The sequence below is a fragment of the Gallus gallus genome, chromosome Z, assembly GCF_016699485.2.
Source record: "Gallus gallus isolate bGalGal1 chromosome Z, bGalGal1.mat.broiler.GRCg7b, whole genome shotgun sequence".
NCBI lineage: Eukaryota > Metazoa > Chordata > Aves > Galliformes > Phasianidae > Gallus > Gallus gallus.
The window spans coordinates 9,372,431-9,399,225 of NC_052572.1; the positions used below are offsets into that span (position 1 = coordinate 9,372,431).

General features: G+C 42.5%; 1 protein-coding gene across 1 annotated transcript in view; it reads left to right on the plus strand.

The window, feature by feature from the left end:
- The window catches only part of UNC13B (unc-13 homolog B), a 209,332-nt gene that overhangs the window by 179,488 nt on the left and 3,049 nt on the right, over window positions 1-26,795 (plus strand). Inside the window, exons 33-41 of the mRNA XM_046905963.1 lie at window positions 2,149-2,237; window positions 5,139-5,291; window positions 7,229-7,352; window positions 13,710-13,766; window positions 18,574-18,654; window positions 19,045-19,192; window positions 21,986-22,042; window positions 24,531-24,623; window positions 25,618-25,777. Of these exons, the coding sequence (XP_046761919.1) occupies window positions 2,149-2,237; window positions 5,139-5,291; window positions 7,229-7,352; window positions 13,710-13,766; window positions 18,574-18,654; window positions 19,045-19,192; window positions 21,986-22,042; window positions 24,531-24,623; window positions 25,618-25,777 (962 nt within the window). The remainder of the gene's footprint in view (window positions 1-2,148; window positions 2,238-5,138; window positions 5,292-7,228; window positions 7,353-13,709; window positions 13,767-18,573; window positions 18,655-19,044; window positions 19,193-21,985; window positions 22,043-24,530; window positions 24,624-25,617; window positions 25,778-26,795) is intronic.

Here is a 26,795-nt window from a genome sequence, read left to right on the forward strand (position 1 = left end):
GTGATAGCTTCCGATAGAAATGATCTGGTCGTGACGTAGTGATGTAGTGACCTAGCTGCATAATACTGCTTTATACCAACCTGCCAGATTGTCCAAGTGGCATTTCCTGCTATCAGTGGGAACTGATATAATTAGAATTCATTGGCTGAAAAGCAAAATGGACACTGTTCCATTTGAATGCTGTTATCAATGCTTCACCATATTGGCAAAGAACAGTTTGCAGTTATACAAGGTGTTGTCCCCTTGACAAAGCATCACTTCAGCTCTCTTTTCTTGCAGTCCCAGCCGTAGCACTCAACCTTTCTTCTGCTCCCAAGAAGACCAGATTGCAATCACGAAATATAATAGCAGGGCTTAGAGATTATTGAAATGTTGAGTCCAGGTCACCTTTTGGTAAAGCAAGTCATAGATTGCACCGCCAACAGATGCTGGTTTTGTTTTGTTTTGTTACCCACAAGCTTGGCTGGAATGACTGCTGATTGGCATGATCTGATCTTTAGTTTGCCTTTGTATTGAGGAAGTTCTAAAAATCATAGGGATACAAATTCACTTCAATAAAGAAAAATAATCACAGCTAGTGCCTAAAGTTCTAAGGCCCAAGCAGTCACTTGCTTGTTTTTCTCTGTTCTTCAGAACTCTGATCCAGGAGTTTCATTGCACAGTTTTAAGCATCTGATAGTCAGTTTTCCACACCAACTTCCGAAGGAAAATGAACAGATCAGATTCTGCGTCCCCTAAGGCTTGTCTTTCCCTAACAGAAGCTGAGAAATACAAAGGGTGCATCAGCACTGAGTATAGTAGTGTGAACTCCTGTCATGCTCAAGTCCTGCATATGTGGACATAACGTAAAAATCTGAACTGATGTTTAACCACTGTACTGACATCTAGCCCATTACATCGGTAAACAGATAATCTGCTTTAGAGGTAAGAATGAATGCGAACATTTCTGGAAGGTTTTTCATTTACAATAAGAAAAGAAAATCTGTTTTACAAGTCACTTTTTCAAAGCAGATGATCCCAAAGAATTCATCATGTGGTGTTACGTGTGCACACAGGTGGATTCATCAGAATTGGCTCTTTCAAGGCTGGAGGGATGACTGCAGCTGGAGTACAGGGCACTGCTAAATGGAAAAACAGATGGCACTGGGCTGGTTATAATGCAGCACGCTTTTCCTACAGCGTATGCCAAGATGTCAGCAGCATCCATTTAGTGCTTGGGGCGCTTTTACATGTTTTTTTGGTCAAGTCTGCTCTGATTAGTTGCAGTGAAAAAGCTGTCCAGATCCTTGTGAAAGTGGAGCTACTTGTGCTCTAGAGTTGTTAAGTGTGCAACTGTTATTGCTATGATGTTGTGGATTTTCAGAATAGCCGCGTCCAATCTTCTGGGAGCAGTGGCTGGGTTAGTCTTAAGCTTGAATACTGACAGCAGGGTGAAAGGTGAAATAGCATCTTTCAAGACTACATGGAGAATTACTCAAGTAAATAGCATCCAGTCTAGACTTACAGTGATGAAATAACCCACGAACCCAAGGTAACACGCAGTAGAATCAGATAGAAACAGAATTGCTTGGGTTGGAAAAGACGCTAAAGATCATCAAGTCCAACCACAATCTAACCATACTACCCTAACTCAAACAACCCTCTGCTAAATCATGTCTCTGAGCACCACATCCAAATGGTTTTTCAACGCATCCAGGGATGGTGACTCAACCACCTCCCTGTAGAGCCCATTCCAGTGCTTAACAACCCTTTCTGTAAAGAAGTTTATCCTGATATTCAACCTAAACCTCCCCTAGCGTGCAACTTGAGGGCATAAATCAGTACTTACTGATTTCTTAGCCTGCTTGCTCTGTTGGCTATGGGGAGTGCAGATTCACTTTTTTAACTCTATGAATATCAGGAAGAGGACTATGAGAGTGCTGGTGCCTGAGACAACCCTTGCTGCTATTCGGTTGGACAAGTATCTGTTGATAATTTTGTGACTTCTCTAAGAGCAGGAGGCTGTGGAGGAAAGGATCCCAGCTGGTAAAGTCCAGTGTTGGCGGTTTACCTGCTGGTTAAGGGTGGTCTCAGTAGTGAACAAGAGCAGCGTGAAGGAGAACAGACTACTCTCTGGGCTCAAGCTAAGTGCCCTTCTTTCATCCACAGCTGGATGTAGAAGCAAGTGACCATCTCAAAGAGCTCCAGGTGAAGCTGAATAACGTTTTGGATGAACTGAGTGCAGTGTTTGGTAACAGGTGAGTATGACAAGGTCCCTGCTCATGAGGCATTCTTTTCTAGTTCCTTGTTAATCTCACTTAGATTAAGAAGAGAAAAATTTATGTTGACCACACTGTATTTTTCTTTTTCCCATAAATTTATGGTCTTTCAAATACTGAGACCATATAAGAAAGTGAGGAATATCTTTATAAGCCCCTCTTTTCTGTATTCCTCTGCTAAGAAACTGAGATCTCTCAACTGTAAAATGTATTTGAATTACACAGAATGATTTTTTTTCCTGTAAGTAGTGCTTGTCAGTAACAGAATTGTCTGCTCTTTTATTGCTTGGAAAGCAGTTTTCAACATAGCATTTATGAAGTGCATTCTTGTTTAAATGTTCTGCTCTACGTGTATGAAACAGCTCGCTGATTTCTGATTGTTAAATGAGAATTGGATACAAAGGAAAAAGGTTTAGAATTTGAGATTGACTCATTCTAATGTTTCGGCGAATGGTGTTTTCTAGTCTTTCAAGGGGAGGAGCTCTCTAAAGAATTGCTAGAGTAATAGGTGGCAATTAAATTTTATTCCAAATCATGATGCAATTTACCTGAGGATGAAAATGTGCTTGACTTTATAATATAAATTTTGTAGTGAGCAATAAAAGATGTCAATTAAACTAAATCTAGAAATACAGGTTTCCCAACTGATCTTCAAAAGCAGCCACTTCTCCTGATAAACCCTATTAAATTCATGTTGTGCTATATAACAAGATTAGTGCAGGCACATACAGTCATATAGCAGAAGCTTAAGAAAGGGAAATAATGCAAATTCTACCAAGTTGGCTTCTTACAGTCTACAGATTTGCAGTACTTAGGACCAAAAATCATGGTGGGATCTGTCAACACTTATCTGGAATTGAGCAGACAGAGCTAATGGGGAGTTCCCGTTGCCAGTAATGGATGGTATAGCAAAAAATGGAGAGATTCAAGCTATAACTGAGCTGAATTGATAAGATTCATAATTAGGTGGAGGATGAGTGAGAAATCATAATTAGGGGATGAATTTTGGTATCTGAAACCTGTCTCCATGGTGTCACTGCTACAAGACAATTAGGGTACAATCTTGACATTTGCAAATATGATTTAAAGAGATTATTCAGCATCAGCATACATACCAGGGAGAGTTTGAGAGATGTGCCAGCAAGAGATTTAACCAGTCGGACAGCTCAGATGTTTCACTTATTCCTTAGCAATAATAGGGAATGAAAAGTAGAGCTGCAGTGCACTGTATAAGCCGGAGCTTCTGAAGGATGTAAATGTGGGAGGTAAGACAGATATCCATGATATTCTATACCTAGTCTGTAAACAACTGCTTCTGCAACGCTGTACACACCTGACACTGCAGATCTTACCATGCTTCATCCGCATGCATTAATTGCACCTGCTGGGAAAGTAGCACATATCTGGAGCACCTTACCGCCTTTGTGCTGAGAGAGGACTGTGTCTGCAAACAGAAGTATTTTGTGCTTTAAAGGATTTCAACAGAGAAAGGGAAACTTGAAAGGGTTTGAGCTTCATGCAAGGCTAGCTGCTGTTTTGTTCTTGGAGGCGACAGGAGTGAGGAACGGAATTCTTGAAGCAGTGGGAGAGCAGAGGGCCCTGTCTGACCACAGAGGTGAGGCCGCTTTAACTCCCTGCTGCCTGACAAGGGCTTCTGTCAACCTGCATGTCTGCAGGAGCATCAGGTGAACCTGTTGCCACAGTAACTGTTCCAACTTTTTTTTTAATTGGTGACCATTTTGCCCTGCATTAACTTTGACTTTTAAAAAAAAAAAGTCATTCATTTTTTTAATTCCCTGGCAGGGGGTTTAGAGTGTCTTCGAGCAAGAAGGGTCTCATAGCCAGTGTGCTCTTTGGAAGAACTATGGGATGAGATTAGCCTGCAACAGAATAAGGACTGCCAGCAGTACAGGGGATTGTTGGTGCTATTTTATTTGATGTGGCTTAAGCCTCTGGTTAAGCTGTTGTTTTTTAGCCACAACTGGTTGCTGCAAGCTCCTCTCTCTTAGAGAAGGGAAGGTGGAAGGGGAGACTGCATGCAGAGAACGCGCTTTCGGTCTGGAACTGCTCCAAGGAGATGGAGGTTGGAAGTAAAGCAGAAATGCCACAAGGCTGGAGGGTGGCACTGCAGAAAGGGAAGAGGTGATGGGGTGGGAAGAAAGGTTAGAACCACACGGCAGAGGGAGCTGTATGCTGGGACCCAATACGTGGATGCCCTGATGACTCACACAGGAGTTCATGCCACTTATGCAGAGCTGGTGTCTCTGCTCTTAAATCTTTGCCTGAGCTACTAGCACTGGCTTCTCCTCCTTGATGCAAACTTCTATGCCTTTAGTGGATAGCTAAATGTCATTTGTAATGTCTGTGGTTAGAAACTGTTCTTTTAAATGTCAAAGCATTTCCTTTTATTCACTGAATGGATATGTTGACAGTTCTGCTGTGTTATTCATCATATTTAACCACTGTATTGTTTCATTTCAAACCTCTTCTTCGCAGTGGTGGAAAGGTGGAAAGGTAGCTGTGCTTTATGTATGCCTCTTGCATGTTGATGAGCACAGTGTGCTCATTGTGCAGCTGAGCCCCACATCCCAGTTTGACATTTTGGTATAACACAGCCTGTATGTCAGTGGACTGGTTTCCATCAGTATCTGCTTTCAGGCTGCCTCTATGATCTTCAAGGCTTAACTTAGGATGGGTCATGAGGAACTGGATAGCATGCCCCTTTGCAACAGATACAGTAAGTAAATAAAGAGCAGATCTCAGGGAGGAAGAGTGTGTAACTGAGTGCCTCGTTTATGGACTTGCAGTATTTTCCTTTATGTACCAGTGCTGAGATCTCTGCTACTGATAATCTTGTTTTTGCTTCTGTTACCTGCCCAGCTTTCAGACTCGTATTGATGAGTGCGTCAAGCAGATGTCTGATATCCTCTGTCAAGTGAAAGGGACAGGAAATGTTGCTGCTAATGCCAGAAACACGGTTGCACAAGATGCAGATAACGTCCTGAGGCCATTAATGGATTTCCTGGATGGAAAGTGAGTGCTCAGATACATGTTACACATACATTACATCAGATTGGGAACAGGGTGAGGGAAGGAAGAATAGCTCCTTGTTCTTGAGCTGCTCTTGAGATGTCCAGTCTGTGAATTCTCAGGAAAGATTAATGGTTTTCCTTCCCATATCTGTCTTCTTCTCATGCCACGGATCATCTCTTCAATCTACATTCAGTGCCAGATCTCACCCTCATTTCCCTTTCTCCCTCTGGCACTTATAGCAATCAGCAAAACGCACTGCTGATCAGGTAGTGGAAAAGACCGATGCACACTGTAAACTCCAAATGTATCAGCTGTGGTTTTCTCCTATACAAACTGTACTGAAGCCAATTAGTAAACATGTTGCAGTGCTTACTGGATATATACACAACTCATTACCCTGGTCATGTGAAGTGGTTGTGTTCAAGCAATACCCAGTGCTGTTCTGACTATAAAATACACTTCTGAACTAGGTGATGTACGTAAGCTTTCTGCAGATCCAGCTTGACTCAGATGAACTGTAGATCCATTGCTTTAATTAACTGTTGCCATTAACACGGTGCAGCATTATTCAGCTGTTCAGGGGCTTTCTGTTGCTATCTGCACATAATTCTTACCAGCTAATTCTCAGTCTACTAAGGAATATTTTTTCTCTTAGTATGAAGTTAAACTTCTTGTTGCACAGCAGTTCTTTATTTTGAATGGCATGGCCTGATATTTTCTTATCAAATGCTGTGAGAGAAATGAAAACTTATAAGTTTAAAATAATAAGTTTATGTTGTTGGGTTTTTTATTCATCATCTCATCTTTTATTTTATTTGATTTTTTATTACCATGTGGTGGGTGACCCTTTGGATGAAACATTTATCTAGGAGCCCTCTTTTTTGAGCATTTTCTGTGCATGCCTTCACTAATCCTCAGAAGACACCTTCCTTTGAATCAGTGGAAGCTCAGGGTGCTACAGACTTTTCATACAACCACAGCACAAGTCATAATCTAGGCCTGGAGTATTTTCTTTCCTATTCTGTAGAAGGAAAATCATTTTTGTTGCCTCCAGCATCCTACCCACATCAATCTTGTTCCTATTCGGTTTTACTCATTTACTAACTGGCTGTGGGTAAAATAGGAAATCTATGTTACATGCTGTAGAAGAGCTGGCTACCATCTGTGCACTGCTAGTGGCTGCAGAGTCCTCCTTTATAGCTCTCCCAGTGTGGTTACACAATGCCATTGGAAGTGACTCTTGGGCTTCAAAGAAAATCTTGTGTTTCTTGGCCTTTTTGGTAGCCTGCACAATAGTAAAGGAGGAATCCACAGGGAGATAAAGCATTCTGCTTTATTTGAAAGATAACAAACACGTGACAGGTGATTGCTGGTGAATCCAATTGCAACAATATATAGATGAGTCCTGTCATTGCTCTCAGGCGGTTTTCATTTAAGGACTTCAACTGCTATCAAAGGCAGAAGCTTCTGCAGTAACAGTATGCATAATAGTATGGGCAGTATTCATTTAGTTTTTCAATAAGGATCATAAAACCCGTGAAGGTATAAGCCCATTATTCTGTATTTGTATTTTTTTGTCCTTTTTACTCTGTAAGCCACATGCAGCAGGAGGTTCCTTAAGAGGAATCACCTCCGTTGTACCTGTTATGGATGGAAATATTCCAAATAACAATTTAGTGATATCCTGAGTAATCCCCAGGTCAATAAGCAGAAGTTACTAAGATTAGAGATGTCAGTAATCCCAATGGCTCTAGCACTAGAGCTCCAAGAATGAAGGTGTACTGTACTTTATGAAAAAGAAAGGTTTTTTTTATTTACCCCTAGACCAATTGTTACGAAAAACTGCTTTGGGTGGAACACTGATTCTCCCATACACATCTCCTTTTTCCTTGCAAATTGCATTTTGAATTTACTCATTTCTTGCTTTCTCCCTGCAGCCTGACACTGTTTGCAACTGTGTGTGAAAAGACAGTGCTAAAACGAGTGCTGAAAGAGCTCTGGAGGGTGGTAATGAATACCATGGAGAAGCTGATTGTGCTGCCTCCTCTTACAGACCATACGGTAAAACATTTTCTCCTTCCTGACTCATAGCAGAAAGTGTTGCCATTCCCCATGTAACTCAGCTCCTTGCCTAATGAATCATCTGTCCAGGTAAATTTGTCTGCATGGAGCCTGCTCTAGGATGGAAAAACACATCTATTAAAGTAAGAGAGCAGCTCTATTTATAGTGGGTTTGCAAGATACAGAGCACACTATTGGAAAAAAACCAATTCAAAATCCATGATCTAACAGGAGTCACCAACTATACCAACTCACATTGATTAGAGATTTGCAGTCCCTTAGAGAAAGCTGTGTAAGAGGGCTTATTTGGCAGTTAGCATTGGCTTCATGGCATTAGATCAATGCCTGCAAACACTTTTGCCTAATTATTGTCATGCATTGGTCAGGTGTTCCTCTGCATAGATGTGGTTAATTTGGCATTGTTTTTTAATTACATCTTCCATGGCATTTTAACATCAGTATGGGCTGGCATGGTTTCTCTGTCTCTGAAGTTGAGGAGCTGGAAGCATGTCCAGTTTGCCTTCAAAGCGGTCTTTTATATAATTGTTCAGCTGTGTGGACATGCTGAATGAATGTGTGTCATTAATGTAGGGACGTTTTTAGCAATGAAAGATTAACCTCCTTCCCAATTCTGAGAAACCACAGCAATTGATTAAATGTCAGTCATGCACACCCAGCTGCTCTGGAGATGACACTCAGTTGTAGGCAATGTAAAGTTTGAACCATAACCTCATTATCTGGAGATGATCCAGGACTTCTTTTCATCTGTGTTGGAGAGGACTTGTGGTCTGTGGCTAATTAATGCTAATTTATTTTATCCTGGTAGTGAGTAGAACAATAGTGGTTTTCACTATTCAGCAGTTGCCTAAATAATTTGAGTGGATTTCTTGGGTTGCAGCATATAGAGAAGCAATGCAAACCTGCAACTTTCAGTAAAGATGTTTTGCTCTGAGAGCACCTTTGCATCTTGATGATGACGACTTAAAACAGAACCACTGAGACATATCAGACACATCCTTGCTAAGCACAAAATCACTGTGAGGCATAAATCTGCTAAAGACTGTTTGCTCTGAGCTCAGGTTAGGAGTGATCATCTGTTTTCCTTTTCAATTGGGAAAGGAAGAAAAAAAGATTAAGAGGATGAAATTTATTTTTGTTCAACTGCTGTACTGAACTGCAGTCTTTAGAGGGGACAGGGTCTCAGCAATGTAACTCATTCTCCTCCCAGCCCTCAGCAGGAGATAGCCCAGATGATACAATACCTCTGTGTGTTCAATGGACCCCTGGTTTCAGGGCTCCTCCAAGAACACTTCCACAGCCCTTAAGAAGTAGAGAATATTCATGGTTGCCAAGAGTCCCTTTTCTGAAATATTTAATTTCTCTCTTTTCTATAAACTTGCTGTGAAGCGTTTCTGATAGTGGTCACGAAAGGTATCCTCAGCTAGAAGGTCCTCTACATACTGCATTATGTCTAACTTTGCATGACTTGGTCACTGCACGGTGCTTCAGTGCCTGTTATTCTCCGGTCCTGTCTGTTCCATGTAAATTAGTTTAGCACAGGGAAGATAACCTGATCTTTTCCCTTCCACACTGAGCTGCTTTTGAAAGATTTTCTGTAGGATGGGGCTCAGATGAGACAGCATTCAGCTACTGTGTGTGAGGGATGCAGTGTGGATAGGGCACTTTGTAGCCTGGCACTGATGGCCTCAGATGGCAGGTGCCTTAATAACTTTCAGATAAGTGGCTTCTGCGTCTCTGGGTATTGACTGGTGGCGTGTTGTGAGATTAGTAGCAACATGATCTCCAGTAATTCATGGAGCACTTCACGCCTCACTTGTTTTAAGTAAAGATCAACATTTAATTAAACACTCTCTGTCTTGGTCAAATGGATATGCAAACATAGCTATCTGGGAATCCTTATTTTGAGGTTCAGCACACAGCACCTGGGGATAATAACAGATTAGAGTTATATTTCTTTCTCTCTTCCTGCGTAGAACAAAGCTATAGCGTTTCATCAGTGGCTGGTCAGGTCAATGAGGAGTTGCTTAATTCACACACAAATGATTCCTCCAAAGCCTGTCCTTTATTTACTTCACACAGTACATTGCAGCCATTCATGTGAGACTCCATTGCTTGTTCCTGCTGTGCTTTTCTCTACTTTTCAGGCTTTTCTTCTCTAAATGAATACATGGTCCAGGATAAAAACAAATTTTCCTTAAGCTGCAGACAGATTTTATATATGACTTCCAAACTGACTGTTCTGTAGGTTTCCCTATGAATAGTCCAGAGCAATTCTTGGAGGAGAGTGTAGCTTTAAGAGCTTTTCTGAGACTTTTCTAAGCTTGTATTAGTTTAAATCCTCTCCCTTGTGCTTGCTAGGTTCAAAAGAGTCCAAGGCTGTCTTGGTGGGGAGAAAAAGCTTTCTTAGCCTCCAGTAAAAGGATGGTCAGTGAACTGCGTGTGTATTCAGACCTTTGTACCTAGAGGAAGTTATTTCCTCTTCTTCATTTCCACTTTTAAACCTATTCCCTCAGTGTTTAGTATGCTATGGCACCTAGAAAAAAGTCTGATTTTTCATAGGTAGTAGCAAACGTTGCCTGATGGTGAAGCTTTTTAAATGAACTTAAATGCTGCTAATAAAGGGACAGATCTCATTGTTGCTGAATATAGAAGATAAAAGATTTAAGAAAGGAATGTACAATGTCAGATAAAACTTCCTTGCACAAATGTGTGTCAGAAAATAAGCATGATTAATGATACATTTTCCAAGAAAGGGCTGAAATTCAAAAGACAGTATGCTTTTGTTTCCTAACTTCGTCAACTGAGCAGAAGCAGAGCTAAACTGTGATAGTCGGAGTCTCTGGGAATATAAATCAGTACAGTTCCTTTGCCTTCTAGCAATTAGGCTTGAATCAGCTGATGATCTCTTTCCAAATGCTTTTACTGGGGAAAAAAAAACCAAAAAAACAAAACAACAACACAGATCTTTAACAGGGAATTTAAAATCTCCATGTTGCAGACTGTGGACCTGTTTCAGATCTCCAATACAGTTTAGGAAGGTAAAATTAATGATGCGGAAGGAACCTGAGAAACCAATGCTAAGGTCTGTCCTCTTTCCATCTGTGTTTGTCACAAAGCTGAGCAGAAGCAATTCATAGAAGTCTTAATTATCCCTCATCTTCTGTCCTTGACATTTGAATCAATACTGTTGTGAGCAATTTCTCTCAAAACCACACAATATCTAAGCGTAGTCGCCTTACTTCCCTGGAGCTGCACCTGGAATAAATGCTGTCTGTAAAGCTTTGCAATATGTTTTCCATGAATAACTAATAACTTTTTGAGCATCTTGTTTACAAGAATACCACTTGGCAGAGAAGGGAGCTGTCCAGTTTTTCATTAGGCTTTACCAGCGCTGATGACAAACTGCACAGCAGTAAAATAACTTCTCCTTGCAGACACGTTGACAGAGATTGGCACTGATTGATGAGGATTAGCAAAATGGGCAAGAAGAGCCACGGAGCAGTTATCTGAGCAGCTTTGTTCCTTGAAGCGTATCACGTCACTGGGTATTGCTCAGTGTTACTGACCTGCCCTCTTTAGAAGCCTGCAGCAGGCAGACTACGTGCCTAGGCTAGTTAATGTTGTTGAAATGTATATATATAAGATTAAAAATCCAATGAAAACTGGAAAGACTGGATCAATAAATGCTAACGTTAGTGTGTCTTGAAGCTACTTAGCTTCATTTTGTCAAAGTCCAGGTTGTAAAAAAAACAATTGTTAACTGTTTTTCTGGTTGGTCCCCAGTCTTGAATACCTTAAGGTTTAAGATCACAAGCCTTACGATCAGTCACACAGAACAGCTAATGTGTCCGACGGCATACAATCCTGGGTACCAAAACATGTCTGAAGCTGTGTCCCTTGGATAGTTTAGTGTGTCCCAAAGTGAAATCTCTTTTTGTGTCTCTTTGAACGCAGTTATGTCCTATCTTGCTCGTTAAAAATACAGAAAAATTTGAGAGTTGTTTTTAGAATTCCTGTAAAGTACTGACATGAAGTTAAGCTCCCAGTCTCATTTCAAAAGCTTTCATTTATGGATGCATTAGCCATCCTTGCCTACACTTTTTTGCCTTAAGAGTTATGAATTTAATCAGTTATCAAGAGCTTCTGTTTAGCTATGAAGTCAATAATGTTCACTCTGTATTGATTTCTATTCAAACATAAAAGGCTGATGATCAGTGAGGGCCAGGTAAGGGTTATGGTTACAGCAATTCAAGAGGGTGTCTGAATTCAGGTCACGGAATCGTAGAGTTTGAGCAATTTCAGAAGGTGGCAAAACTAAAGAAAAAAGCATCTCATTTAGAAATTCCATTCTGGACCGTTATTGTAAAGAGAAGAGGGTGTCCAGTGTCCCTAAAGCAGGGCTCAGTTTCCCTTTATTACTGCTGTAAGCTGCTCGCGCTTTTCTTCTGTACAAAGATACCTGCTAATTCCACTGGCAGATATGAAGAAGCTTTTTTTGCTCAGGGGAATGCATCAGTGAAGAAGCTTTTTTTGCTCAGGGGAATGCATCAGTGAGGCTGATCTTAACTTTAATCCAAAGGAAAAAATAAAAAGCTTTTAACAACTATTTCTGCAATAGAACCTAATTCTTGCTCCACAGAGTACTGAGTTAAAAGGCACCAAATGAATAAATACTGAAGAATTCATCAAATAAGAAGACAGACTGGTTGGCATAAGCAGGGACAAAGGGCCATGTAATAATTCTGGTCTTGCATCTTGCTGAGTTTCCATTTCAGGGATACTGGGATGAGCAATGCTCATGTCAGTTGTGGTTAAGTGAAGGGTAAAAGATTGTTGAGATAAGAAAGGATAGCAGAGGAGAGGGAAGAAGGACTGTAGAATGGAGAATTGCATTTATCAGAGACCTTTGGGTAAACGTGGTCTGTAGAGAGCCAGCAGACCCCAGAGATGATGAGCTTTATATTCTCCTGAGTGCTTTCTCAAGCAGAAAGACCCAAATGTGTGGAAAGTGCTACCCACCAGTGTGTCTGATTGTCCCCGAAATCTTATTTCTGGCATTCAGCTGAGACAACCCCCAGGTGACACCTGTGATGACATTTATATGTACTTTTAATGGTAGCCCCTAACTACTGATTACAAGTTGAGGAGAGCCAAAGATTGTCACTGAGAGAGCATCTTCCCGGACATACCTAAGGCTTTTCTGAGGCAGATGATGGAAGTGACATTAAAAAAGGAAAGAGCCTGTAGCATTATGGCTTGATCCTATAGCCCAAATCTTACTAGCCACAGAGGGCTGAAGTGGAAAACAAAGTTACACAGTATAATGGATACACAATTCATGGCCCAAGTTACAGTAGGCTGGGGTTTTATTCTGAATGGAGTAACGAGCAGCTGTGGCTTTATTAAAAAAAGGCAGATGAATGAAAGAGATCAAAGTGGAAGAAAATAGATCTCAATGAACCTCATAAAACACGTCTGGGAAGGAGGCTAGAGAATTGGTTTGGTTGGTTTTGTCTTTCTCATTTCATATTGAGCTTAAGTCCCCAGGCAAAAGAAGTATTATACAGCAGAGAAATGTTGTGATGGGGGAAAGGAAAAATATTTCTATTGTAAGTATTGCAGGAAAAATGTTTAAAAACGTAGTTTTATCAGTGTGTAAGTGACTCAAAGCAAAATTCCTGTCTTCGGGATTTATCATCATTTTTTGTTTCTTTGTTGGTCATACAGTATTGGTAAGCCACAGTGGGGAAGAAGAGCCATTGCCAGCTTTTGACACATGCAAGAGATGCTGTAACACGTCTTGGACTTTGTTTGCCAGTCTCTCATCTGGAAACTGTTCAGATCCAGTTTTGCTTCTGACCTGATACATTCTTAACCCCCTTCATCATTGTTTGGGCTGCACTTCCCTAGAGAGATTGTCATCAACTGTGTACTCGCTGCTTTGGCTGGTCTTACCAGTGCTTATCCACATGTATTTAGATGACTTGAACTCTAAAGGAGCGCCTGGAGGTGAAGCCAGTACACTGCCTTCCCCTACAACCTGTGTGAGCCATTTGAGGGTGCATCCTATTTAAATATGTGGCTGCTGCAAGCAAGAGTAAACCAGTTAGCAGGATGTTGTGCTCTGAAGTAGCTCTGGATTTGGCATCCACAGAAATGCCAGGTTTTACACTAGGTAATACAATAACAAGGAGAAGGATTGTTGAGACAGGCCTTGGGGTCGTTATGTAAAGTTCTGTCTGTGAACTTGTTTGACTTGCTCAAAGGAAAAGCATGCAAATCTTGTATATAATGTTTTTTTCCCTCCTTTTTTTCCCTAACTTCTTGCAATCCTAGGGCACACAGTTGATTTTCAGTGCTGCTAAAGAACTGGGACACTTGTCAAAGTTGAAGGTATTGTGTGTGGTTTGTGTTAATGTGCTTGTGTTTGAGCATGGAAGTGTAGTAGTGAGTAGCGTGGCATGTGCTTCTAGTGGTCTGTGGCTGAACACACTTATAGAGAAATGCTGTTAGATGCATTAAATGTTCATTTAAATACATCCTGCTAACATTAGTATCGTGTTGATATTAACTGCTAGATTTTACTCTGCGTTTAATTGTAAAGTGGTTTATCTCTTCAGGCAGGGGTCAGTTTGGTTTATCTGTTCAAAATGGAAAAAAAAAAGTAGAAATTTTGATATCTGGCCAGTTCCTCTGTGTCTCCAGTATAAAAGGGAGTCCCTTGTATGATCCTGACAATGAGCTATCACTGGGAAAGATGCTTGCGATAGCTATTGATGAATTATCTACAAAAATAACTGTTCCCTATGGAACAGAGCTGTGTCTGTAAATTCTGTCTGCGTGGGCTCTCTTTACAGGCAAGCTGGCATTTAGCATGAAGGCTATGTTGGTGTGTTTTGACACCACATGACATGACAGTGCATGGCATGAGCATTACTAAGTGCATGCCACCTCATTGTAAGCCAATCAAGCATTAATTCACTGGTCACAACAGGAATGGTATGAAATTAGTGATGCCTTACAAGAATCAAATTGTACTGTGCTGTGGCTTGACTTGTGCTATAAACCAGATACGGTGCAAGAAAAGGTCTAAATCTCAAAAGTCACTGTTCACAAATTGTGCCGATGGGAAGATGACTCTGTCTTGGAGGGTGATCAGGGAGAACTTCCCAAGACCGAGAGCATTCTTGTAAGTGAGGGGGGCAGTTCCAAAATACATTCATCTCTTCCCATTATATTTTGTCTCATGCACTTATTACAGTTGTTTTTATTTAATTATCTACTTCCCTTGCCCAGCAGTCACATTGTACATGTTTGTGATTCAGGGCAGGACACAGTTCATTTAAGGTAGTGCTTAAGGTAGTCCTAGAAAGGATCTGGACATGCACAACTCATTACACAGAATCACAGAACTGTAGGGGTTGGAAGGGACCTCTGGAGGCCATATAGCCCCCTTCTAAAGCAGATTCCCCACCACAAGTAGCACAGCTAAGCATCCCAGCGGGTTCTGAATATCTCCAAAAAAGGGGACTCCATAACCTCCCTGGACAGCCCATCCCAGTGCTCTGTAACCTTCAAAGTGAAGAGGTTAGATTGGTTAGAAGTTCGGAGAGAATTCTTTACTCAGAGGGTGGTGAGGCACTGACACTGCTGCCCAGAGAGCTGTGGTGCCCCATCCCTGGAGGTGCTCAAGGCTGGGTTGGATGGGACACTGGGCAGCCTGACCTGGTGGGGGCAACCAGCCCGTGGCAGGAGGATGGAACTTTATGGGCTTTAAGGTCTCTTCCAACCCAAGTCATGCTGTGATTCTATGCACATTTTTTTTTTTTTTTCCATCTACATCTTGAGACTGTAATAATACAGTTAACAAACTCTTCAAGTGTGGCTCCCAAGGGGAATAGCTGTCATGTGCCACTTGTGCTGGGGACTGCTAGCTTGTCCTCCCTGGTGACATGGTGACTCTAGAGGATTCTACCACCTCCACTGTTTCTGCTTCAAAGAAAGCCAAAGAAAGCAAAAGCTCCCATGGGAGAAATGGACAGAGAGGAGCTTTGTACCCCGGCTGGGAGAGTGGGCGCTGGAATGCAGCCTTCAAATGCAACCCCCTCTTCGCATGAGTATCCCTTTCTCTCAAAAAACAGCAGTGAGTACCCAACATGCAGAGAAGAAGCCCTGCCTGCTCTCTTAATGCACTTCTGGTTTCAAAGGACAAGCTCTAGATTTTCCCTGTTACTCCCCCCAGGTCACCAGGACAAGTTTTTGCAGACAGCTGTGAGTTCCTGTGCCTCCTCTGTGTTCTGGGACATTGTCACTGACATTCACTGTTATTTTTACTTCCTCCCCATCTGCTCGTTACTGGAATCTCTTAAGATACATAGAGCGCCTTTTGCCAGGAATGAGCTGGAAGCTTTTTCTGTTTGCATTTGCACTGGTCAGACCAAGGCCAGCCCTCAGCAGCACCCTGTCTTTGGTTAGAGTTACTATAAAGCTTAACTTCGCTAACTCTGAAATCCATCTTTAGAAATGCACATACTCATGGAAATTTGGCAAGCCTTGGTGGGTTTTTGGGCCTTTATTTACATATCCACATACAGGACTAGAGCACAGGTGCGTGCCATTTTATTTGTGGCATCAAGGCTGTATGCAGCCATGAAAGCAGCATACCACTTGAATTCTGAGGACCTTTTGTTCAGACAGATGGTGTGAGCTGACACTGTGTCCAAAAATTTCCTGAGGAGTGAAGGAGTTAAGAAAATGTAAATTGTTTGGGTCTGCATAACAGTCATGGATTTTTTGCATTCTGTTTTTACAGGCATGCCCAAGCTAGCAGAGAAGGTATGAATAAATAGCTACTCGAAGTCCTTCTCCTGTGTATTTTACCATTTCACTAAAAGCCTGAGAAAATCATAATACGGATTTTAAGCCTTTAGTTGTCTTAAATAGAACAGTAGGAAAAGATCCCCAGTCAGCTGAAAACTGAGACTGGCAGACCTGATGAGCACAGACTCCTGTCCGGATGACAAATCAATTTCCCAGTGTATTTTCTAACGCTTGGAAAATCAACCGTAAAACTGGCACCTTGGAGCCAGATACCTCCCTCCTGTTTGTTATCCAACTCTTTCCGCTCAGTTTGCTTTGGTGCAAGCAGGCTGCTCCTGCTGCCTGCCCCACAGAGCCAGAAGCTGGAGCAGGGAGCAGCAGCCTCTTCCACTTTGCACTGCTCTGAGCACAACCAGCCAACCTCTGAAGGCGGAGGTTTTTGTAAAGAATACCTGTGCACGGTACACCAGTGAATATGAGAGACAAGGAAAAGGTTTTGATGACTTCCACTTGTAGTTACACAATGATTTGATGTAAATATTTGTGATGTGCTCCTCACTCTCAAATTGGAAAGCGCAGGGCAGCTCTGCGGAGTGCTTGGTAGGAGCAGTGTAGGATGAGCAGAGTGCGGGCACACAGGGGAATGACAGATGTGAGCTCCTCTGTGTGTAGGTGTGAGCATTACCAGCCCCATCACTTGGATGTTTTTACATAATGTGTTGAAGTAAATGACACTGGGAAACTCCTAGATACCACTGACGTGTTGCTGTGCAGCGGCAGCATGGGCACAGTCTAGGTGACCTCACTGAGTGGGGAAGGAGCTCGTTAGATGTTGAAAAGAAAAATGCCAGCTGCCTGGTTTCTGTTGCAGACTTGGGTTATCTGGTGGGCAAACCCAGAAGGTCAATTCAACAGAACTGAAAATCACTCAGCCCTTGGGGCACTGCTACCTCAACAAAATAGGACACTGGAGAAGTGGCCCTGGGCACTGCCTGATTGTGCACTTAATCCAACAGTCAGGCAGATAAATGTTTTACTCTCTGTTTAGTGAAGTGTGAAGCCACATCATCTTCAACTGAGTTACTTGGGAAGAGGGATGTGAGTGATGGCTCTCTGGAAGATAGTTTGTTGTAACAGAAGATGCATTGCAGCTTGTGGAACATGGTGCTGCTGCACTAGCTTTCTAGATCAGGAGCAGCCTGAGAAGGGAAGGAGGCCTGTTGAGGCATCTCTATCAGGAGAGCACAGTGCAAGCTTGTCTGAAGTACTACTGACGTGAGCAGCATATTCTGTAGAGTCTAATGCAGCGCTGTGCAAAGATAATCGCTCAGTGCCTGAGAGCAGCATTATGCTGTGCCCAGACTCCATCAGGCTGCAGGAGATGGTTCATGATGAAGTGGGAACACCACCATGTGACATGAGGGACTGCTAGGCTGCAAGATGGACAGCAAGCTCATCAGTGCAAAACGCATGCATGATGCTGCACACTGGGCATGCTGGGCTCACAGTCTGTTCAGAGGATGTGTCTCCTGGAAAATGTCTCTTCTCAGAGCTGTGCTGCATTTAATGCAGGGAGGAGCAGCTGTTGTGTGATTTGCCTGCATATTTTTCATGAAAGCTTCAGCACCCAGGCGGCAGCCAGCTGACCTGATCCTGTAGAAGGCCAGACAGAGTTTGGGTTTGTGCAAAGCTTTCACTTCCTAAAATGTGCAGGGTTCCCCTGACACTTCGACTGAACACCAGAGAAAATGAGCTTAGTGAAATGCCAAAATATGACAGACAGTCAGGTAGGAGCCTGACAGGAATATGCTCCCACTTCAGGAAAGGACATCGCTTCCCAAAGGGATTTGTCTCTTTGCTATTAGTGGTGGTGGGTCTTGTTAACGAGAACATCTTTATCTGTTAGTAGAGGTGTTTTCTGTTACACATTGCTTGTTTGTTTTTATTCCTGTACAAGAATGATAAGAACACCTGTCAACATCTAACAACTTTTCCCTGGCTCTGGTTCCCAGAATTACTTGGTTTGAGTAGTGTTTTAAGGACATTGTTGTGGATGCTCTAAAATGACTGGTAACAAGCAGGCTCCTGTTTGTTTTTTTCCTTAGAGACAAACTGATTGTTAAATTGTTACTTATCTTTATCCAGGTCCTTTCCTTATTTTCTCTATCTCTGCCTCCAAGAAGGAGAAGAATTGTGTTTATTTTCAAGTAAAGCTGTAATAAAAGATTCTGAGACACTCCATTAAGTATTCCTTAAACAGCTCAGCTAATACTGTGGCCACGTAGCCCCAGCATGAATCCAGAGAGAAAGATGACATTGGGATCTCTTTTCCTGTAGCATCTGATGACATACTAATATCAAATATAATGGTTGTTTGCAGGATCATATGGTGAGAGAAGAAACCAGGAGCCTCACTCCCAAGCAATGTGCTGTTTTGGATCTAGCACTGGATACCATCAAAGTAAGTGATTCCATTTCTGTCTGTGTTATTCCCTTGCTTCATCTGCAGTCCCATTTCAGAGAGGAGCGCCTGTTCCAGTTAGGAGGTGGCAGGAGTCGGTCGCTGCTGTTGCAGCCATTAAGCCATGAGTGCTACTGCCACGTTTGGGTAAGCCCAAATAGAGTCATGTGATGGATACATGCTGGCAGAGAGAGTGTATTTAAATTTAAGTGTTTTCGAATAGGAAAGCCACAAGCAGTTGGTATCAGCTGGTCTAGGAAGAGCTGGCTTCCAGTACAGAAGTGTTTTGTGAATTTTTCAGCTCTTTCCAATCCATAGCACCTACATACTTGTTGCCTTTTACAATTCTTCCTCAGTATTTTTCCCTTACTTATTTATTTTTACTTCTAGCAATATTTCCATGCTGGCGGGAATGGACTGAAGAAAACTTTCTTGGAGAAGAGTCCCGACCTGCAGTCACTTCGATATGCTCTTTCTCTCTACACTCAGACCACAGACACTCTCATCAAAACTTTTGTCCAGACGCAGACAGCTCAGGGTGAGACATTCGTGCTGCTGGCAAAGTTGAATGGAGCTATCTGCCCTGTTTGTAATTGCTCAGTCTTGTATTGCCAGTTTGTAGAGTGCTTTTGGCAGTAACATTTCTGGAAATGTGACAGTTCAGAGCTTTTGAAACTTGGAAGGAGGGAAAATGAGTTATTTCCTGCACAACATTTACATTTTGAGAGAACAGAGGATATGTGAAACATAAATCCTGAGGGGGTTTGTGGTCTATTTTCTGCAGTCCTCATATAGCAGTCACGTTTCTTGAATTAATGTGGGTGGGTAATTTGGGGAAGTGAAACGCAAAGATACTGTACTGAGCCTTACAGTGGTGTGAGAGACCATTTCAGCAAGACATCACCACAGAAACTACTGGGTGCCTGTGTCACAGGCCAGGTGCCAGCAACCCATGTTGTTCTGACTAATGCTGATTGACAGAATGTGATGAATCACAGAGCACCATGCTGCTGTGCAAAGAGAAGAGTCCCTTTTGGAGTAATGACAGCACTGTCTTGTCTGCAGCCACTGCAGAGTATGTGTTAGCTACATGTTTACAAATCACCACAACGTGTTGGTAGGCTGCTGGAATGGGTCACTGGAATTCTCTGGTTGCTCTCTGTGAACACAGAGCAGTGCTGCTACTTCACTGATTCAGAAGTGGTACATAGCTAATTGCTTCCGTCTTTCATTGCTTTCAAAGAAGCATCTCCAGATTGCTGAGTAGAATAATTTGATCCATAGTCATGCACCTTCACTGGTTGACTGTGAGTCTTCTTATACTCGGGAATAGAGGACAGATGCTATTACAGGTTAGGTCAAAACTGAAACTGATGCTTTAAGTTTTCAGGCTTCTTAGATAGAAACTGTGGCATTGGGCTACTATATCTCAGCAGCAATAATCATAAAGCTTCACAAAAGAGGTATTTTGCCATCTTGTTGCCCATCATAATGCATACTTCAACTCTCTCAAGCCTAGAAGAGCTGGTGACCCCACAGACCATAGCGACTCTGCCAGCATATTGTCACACTAAGCCCTGAAGTCAAGGCAGAATGACTCCCTACCTGACACACGCTTCTCTGCTGTGTAAATGACATTGCCTGGTACTGGCATTCCTCTGCCAGTAGAGAAATTACTGTGCATTCTTAAGCAAAAGATAAAGGGTTTATTTTAAAGCAAAAAGTAGTTGAGTGTAGGTTTTGGCTCGCCCTGTGTAGAGCCAGCGGTTGGACTCAGTGATCCTTAAGGGCCCCTTCCAACTCGGGATAACCTATGATTCTAAGTCATCCTTTCCTTTACCAGCACGAATATATGATTGTTCAGGTTGAAGTATTCTTCAGTAAGCAGCAGAAGTTAACTTAGGAGTCAGTGCCTACATTTGAGAGAATGGTCCTGTACGTGCATCCTAGCAGAGCAAGGATGACATCCAGTGGCCAGGCAGGTCAAACACCGCTGCATCACCGCGGGACTCCGGGAACTTCCTGCTCCCAGCAGTTACACAAAACACTTTTTAACTGGGAACTTATGTGCACACTACATTTTCAGTCATTGCTCCTCTATGGCAAACACTTCCCACTATATATCTGAACCACGAACTGAAACTAATGCTTTAATTAGATTGTGTTACGATGTTGTGATGAGTCACGGTGTAAGGCTGTGTACAGCACTGCTGTTCTGCACTCCATGTTAGAGTCAGAAACGTTTAAAATCTGAAAAAGAAGACGTTGAAGCTGGAAAGTGGCAACTTTAAAGGTAGCATGAGGAAGAAATTTAATTCAGTGAATGATTTGACTATAAAACTCCAGTAAGGGCAAGTGTTCAGCAGATACACAAAGGGAATTGAACATAATCTGAGAGCAGCAGAAGTGTAGAGTTTCCACCAAAGAGTGTGTGAAAGCTTAGAAAGAATTTAGCTCTGGTTTTGGTGTTTAAGGTGCGTGTGTTACAAGCTCACGTGTTCTCTCACATAGCTGACTGGTGACATTTGTTTGTGGCTTGTCTGAATCACTTTGGGAGGCAGCTATTGGGTGTGGTGAACCACTGAGCTGCTCCAAATGAGCATATTCTGTATCAACAGGCTTGGGAGTGTGAGGCTCTGTTTAGAGAACAGAAGTTTGGAACTACACCACTCGGTATTTGTAGCATCAGTGACGATGCTGAGAAAGGCATGACTTCCTCCAGGGACTGGGGTTAGAGCAGGATATTGCTTGTACATGCTTCTGGGTGATCACAGTTGTTAGAATAGTTTGGAGATCTGCATATGCATTGGAGAGACAGAAAGACAGCACGGGTATTTACAGCTGACATCTGTACAGCTGACATCTGCCTTATGGATCTCTTTCTGGCTGATGTTTTCCCTTAAGCCAAGCATCTCACAGGCCTAAGGGAGGAAATGGCTGCATGCAAAGCTACTCAAATGCTGAGTTTGCCTCTCCTACTTCACTGCTCAATAGTTACACCTTCTGGTTTGTGAGTTATCTACTGACCTCCTTTTCTTACTGAGCACAGTCTGTGGCACAATGCTTTGTTCTGCAGAGCTGGATCAGAGCTTGCAGTTCAGTTTTGCCAGTACAAATTCTGTTATGTTTTTTACCCAGACAATCCCTTACTCGCAGACAGGCTTGCACCTCAAAGCCTGTGTTGGTACAGAAGATCTAAGAGGACGCTTTGTCTGTTAAGAGCTAAAATGTTTGTCTTGCATTTGTTTAAGCGAAGCCACTAATTGGATTGTAATTCACACTCTTCTCTCTTTATCCTGCTTGCTTCTTGCCTTTTGAATTCATGTCTCAGTGCATGATGGGAAAGGTATTAGGTTTACGGCTAATGAGGACGTTCTTCCTGATAAGGGTATGTTCCAGACTAATGTTGTTACCATAACAACATTAGCCAACTGCCTTGCTTTTAAAGCCATCTTGCTGAGAACCTTTTTCAAAGACCCATTCCCAGTAGCTCCCTGTAGAAATGAACTGTCACAGAATGCTTGCATCCCACAGAGCCATGGGTTGCACGGTGTAGAAGTTTGTACCTTGCCTGAGAGCCTGTCCCAAAGCCTGAGACTTGTTTATGGGATGTGAAAGCTGTCTTTAAAATGGATGGTATTTTGAAAGATGCTGTGAATGTGTTTCCCTACCCTTTATCATGGGCTGTGTGTTGCTATTTCAAGTCTTGGACTTGCATGCTAGTGGTCTGCAGAGGTGGTAATATGTGATTATGTCTGATGTGCACCCACAATTGTGGCCAAGCTTGAAACATGTGGCTTGGAAGGGGTAGGTAAAGACTGCATCCTCAGGAGACCCCTAAATTAAGCCTTATTGTTTTTCATCTCTCAGTTTATTTTCTGCTGTCCAAAGTCACATTGCATGAGCTCCGTTCTGCAGTTTCACCTTCCAGTATCACAACATCAATGAATTAAGGTTTAAATCTGCTTGCCACTAAATGTGCAAGCACCTATATGTACACAGCTGTATGTGAGCAGAATATTTACACTGTCTCCCTCTGGATATTTCCTAAGTAGTTTTTGGTCTCTGTGAACGTATCAGTTAATAGAAGGGGGTTTTGTTATGAACAGATGGGAGTGAAGGCAGAAAAAAAGCACAAAGCAATCTAAATTGTGTTTCCCTCAAGGATAAAGGGGTGATTCTGTTGTGATTCCTCAGAAGCATCAGCATCTCATTCATAACCCACTAATGGCTCTAAAGATCAGTAGGATGAAGACCTGTGTGTTTGGCAGCTGATGTTTATCAGCTTATTCAGCCTGATGAAGTTGTTACATCATTTTGGTAATCTTGTCTGTTCCCATAGTAAGCACTGGCTGTGATAGGCACAGTCAGGTGGGTCAGATGGGTGATTGGGCCCCCCATTTTTAAAGCTCTATGCTTACATACAGAAACACATCCCTTCCTGGGTGGTGATTCAACAGCGTGCTCAGGATGAAGTGCAGCTGTTACAGCCTAAAGGCTGTCTGTTGTCTTCAGGTCAGGAGTGAGAATCTACCCCTAAGAGAATAATCTCAGGTTGCTAACGTTTGTGCATGCAGATACTTTCACTTGTATATGAACGTGACTTTCACTGCCGGCGGTTCTGTGCCAAGCAGTTCTCCTCAGAGGATTGCACAGATGAGCTCTCAACCTCCTGTTTTTGAAAGGAGTGCTTTTGCTGCCTGCAGACTGTTTTTGTAGAAGTTGACATGTTAGATCCATCTAATCAAAATGTTTGTTTAATGACATCCTTCAAGATCCTCGTCTTGAATTTCAATCAGACACACCAATTTTTTTCTTCCACTTTGTAATGCATCTTAGTCCCAAAATTAACAAACTAAGAGTGCTCTTCTTAGGTATCCAATTACCCCGCAGGTATCCCTCTTACAACTGCACTGCTAATTGTCAAACTCATCAGGCGCTTATCAAAGAGACAGGAAGATCAATCTCCCTATCTGATCAAAGAACTTAATTTTCCTCCTGCAAAGCAGTCTTTTTCTGTAATTTACATGACATCTTGGCTTCCCTAACAGATAAATGTCGTTTCCCCATATTCCTTGATTATTGTAATTAAAAGTGAAAATGTTGAAAACATAGTAATATAAGAATTGCAAGGTTCGTGTGATGTTCCCCCGCAGTTGGAACATGTTATGTTTTCCTCGCTGAAACTACCTCTTGCTTTCTGCCTGGCTGACGGATGAGGGGAAATGAGTATGCAAGTTGAGTGCTTCTTTCTCATCCTCTTTGGCGTACAGCAGTTAAGGGATTCTCATTACCCACTGAAGGGAAGCAGGTGGGGGCAGTCAGAGTAACAGCATTTATCTGCTGTGCTGCATGGAAACCTTGGAGGGTGAGACTGCATTATGGCTCAGTGCTAATTGCTAACATCTTTGTCTTTTTTTTTTTTTTTTTCCCCTAAACTTCCTTCACATGTTCTGTTGTGCTTATTTGTTTTTTGATTATTTTTTTTAATCCTCATCCCTAATTCTGATGGAAATGCTGCTGCCCACCACTGGAATGCCTGCATGTGTATACAACAGCTTGGCAGGAACCTCTGAAAAAGATCCTTGTTCTCTGAGAGGGCTCATTGTCACGTTTTAGATAGCTTAATTTATTTTAAAATACTTTATAGGGTGTGATTCTTACGGTGGAGTGCAAAAAAAGTTAGTGTTTATGCTTGTTGGGCATGCAAGCCTGTCAGTTTGCATTAACATTTTATTACCAGTGCTGACTGAAAAATCTGGCTATGGAGGGTGTGAGAACACTGCTGTCTGCTGGGGCCAGTGAGTCAAAGATGGGTACCAATAAGCAATAATCTGTGTGTGCACGGTGCATGCGTGCCAATTTTCTTCCAACAGCCTCTGGTGTGGATGACCCTGTGGGTGAAGTGTCCATACAGATCGACCTGTATACCCATCCAGGAACTGGGGAACACAAGGTCACAGTGAAAGGTAGGGGCAGATACGCGTTACTGCTCGGGCTCTGTCTGTATCAAAGCAAACTTCCATTTGGAAGTCATTGTGTTTCTGTGCAGACTCATGTGATGTGGATCCAAAATTGTTTTCCTGTTTCACATCATGAACATGCAGGGACATGGTAATTGAGCTTGTCCAGTCTAGCGAGTGACATGGCAGTGTAGAGTCCTGTTGTTTATTGGCGACGATACATGAAATAAACAAATCAGATGGTGGCTCTGGCAGGCCCCACAGTTTAGCATGCGCTGCAGAGAACAGAGCAGCATGGCAGAGCGATGGTGTGAAACTGCTCAGTGTAGACTGAGAAACTGCAGAACCAGTAAGAGGTCAGGGCCTCTGCTCTCCTCCGTCCTGACGGCCAAATTGATCCCAGCAGAGCTGCTCTGAAAATAACCAAAGCAGTGATTCATCTCAGGCTTCCTCTTCCTTCGTCTCCTTTGCTTGAGTGCAGCATATTTAACTACTTTAATTTCCTCTAAAGATATGTATAAACAGCTCTCCAGCCCTCTCTTCTCCTGGGTAAATCTACACCACAGTGCAGTTCACAGATATTTTCTATGCTTCTTGTGAGAGTATGGGAATTAAAGAGCTAACAATTGTGAGTTCTGAAACCACCCACAGCTCATATGCTTTGTTTGCCTTACCTGCAGTCTCATTTTCAACAGACTTCAGTATCAGCCCCCTCCATGCCCTGTTTTTTCTCATTCCACAGCCGATATAGAATTAAACACTGACCAGTCAGAGCTGCATGTGTGCCTGCTTTTTGATGAGTTTCTTCAATGTGCACATGGCAAGAGAAAAGTTTTAGATTCCCTGGGCAGAATTCAAACAAGACAAAAAATAAACAAATAAAAAAGACACAGCTCATGGGTTGAAGGTTGGACAGGGAACCGAAATGAGATCCGAGCGGAAAGCTAGCGATGGGAACAAATGAGCATTCGTTGTAAAGCAGATTGTGGCTCTTTTCCAGTTGTGGCAGCCAACGACCTGAAGTGGCAGACATCAGGCATGTTCCGTCCATTCGTTGAAATCACCATGATTGGGCCTCACCAGAGTGACAAGAAGAGGAAGTTCACAACCAAGTCAAAAAGCAACAACTGGGCTCCCAAATACAATGAAACCTTTCACTTGTAAGTGTGAAAAATAGCCTGAGGATCTGACCTGGCATGTTTAGATGCAGTGGACAGATTGTGTTTTTTTTTCTTTCCAGCATCCACAGACAGGCTGCTCAGGGCTCAGAGCAGTACTTGAACCAGCAGCTTGGCCCAGTGTCAGGCGTCTTGGCAGGAAAAGCTAGATGATGGGAGATTTTGCTGTGGGTGGGATGCTGGTAATCATTCTTCACCAGCAGTGTCCTTTGGCTACCTTTGGAGTTGTGTTATATGTCCTGTCCACATATTTTACTGTGCTCCATCATTTTAATGAACTTTGTGTGTTCTGTTGTTGAGAGTTGAGGCTAAAAGTTCATGATGGATGTGGTTTTAGTTCCTAATGAGTGTTTTTATCCCAACTTGACTTATGGGGCGTGCTCTGCAAACTTGTGTATCCCTGTTTCCAAGGTTATAGCCTTTGGATCTGTTGGCAGTTGCCGCCTTCCTCAACACAGAGTACTGATCTCCTCTTACTTGGCTTTCATTATTAGAAGGCCGTCTCCCTTCCTGGAAGGCTCAACCAAAGGAGCTACAGGCTAGTCTTCCCCCAGCTGTGCAGTGAGAATGAGTAAGTCTGGGTGGCTCTGCGTGAGCAGGGGCTGGACCAGCTGACCAGCTGACCTCCAGAGGTCCCTTCCATCCTAAACCATTCTGGGATTCTGTGAATGAGAGAAGCAGTGACCAGCACAAGACTGTAAACATCCCAGGAGAGACAGACTGGCTGTATGATATTTATTCAATATGGAGAAAGGCAGACTTGCTCTGAGTGAAGAAATTATTGTGCCTTTTTTTCTTTTAGCCTTAGAAACATCAGAAAGTTTGGCAATGTATTTTTATTAGCTGATGCTTTAATGGAAGGTTCTGAATCATCAACAAAGACTTCATCTAATTAAAATATTAATTACTGAAATGAAACAACCCTTAGCAGGAGCAGAAATGTTTACAGTTGTCTAAGTTGAAAATCTATTAGCATGTCTTTTATGTTCTTTTCATTTTG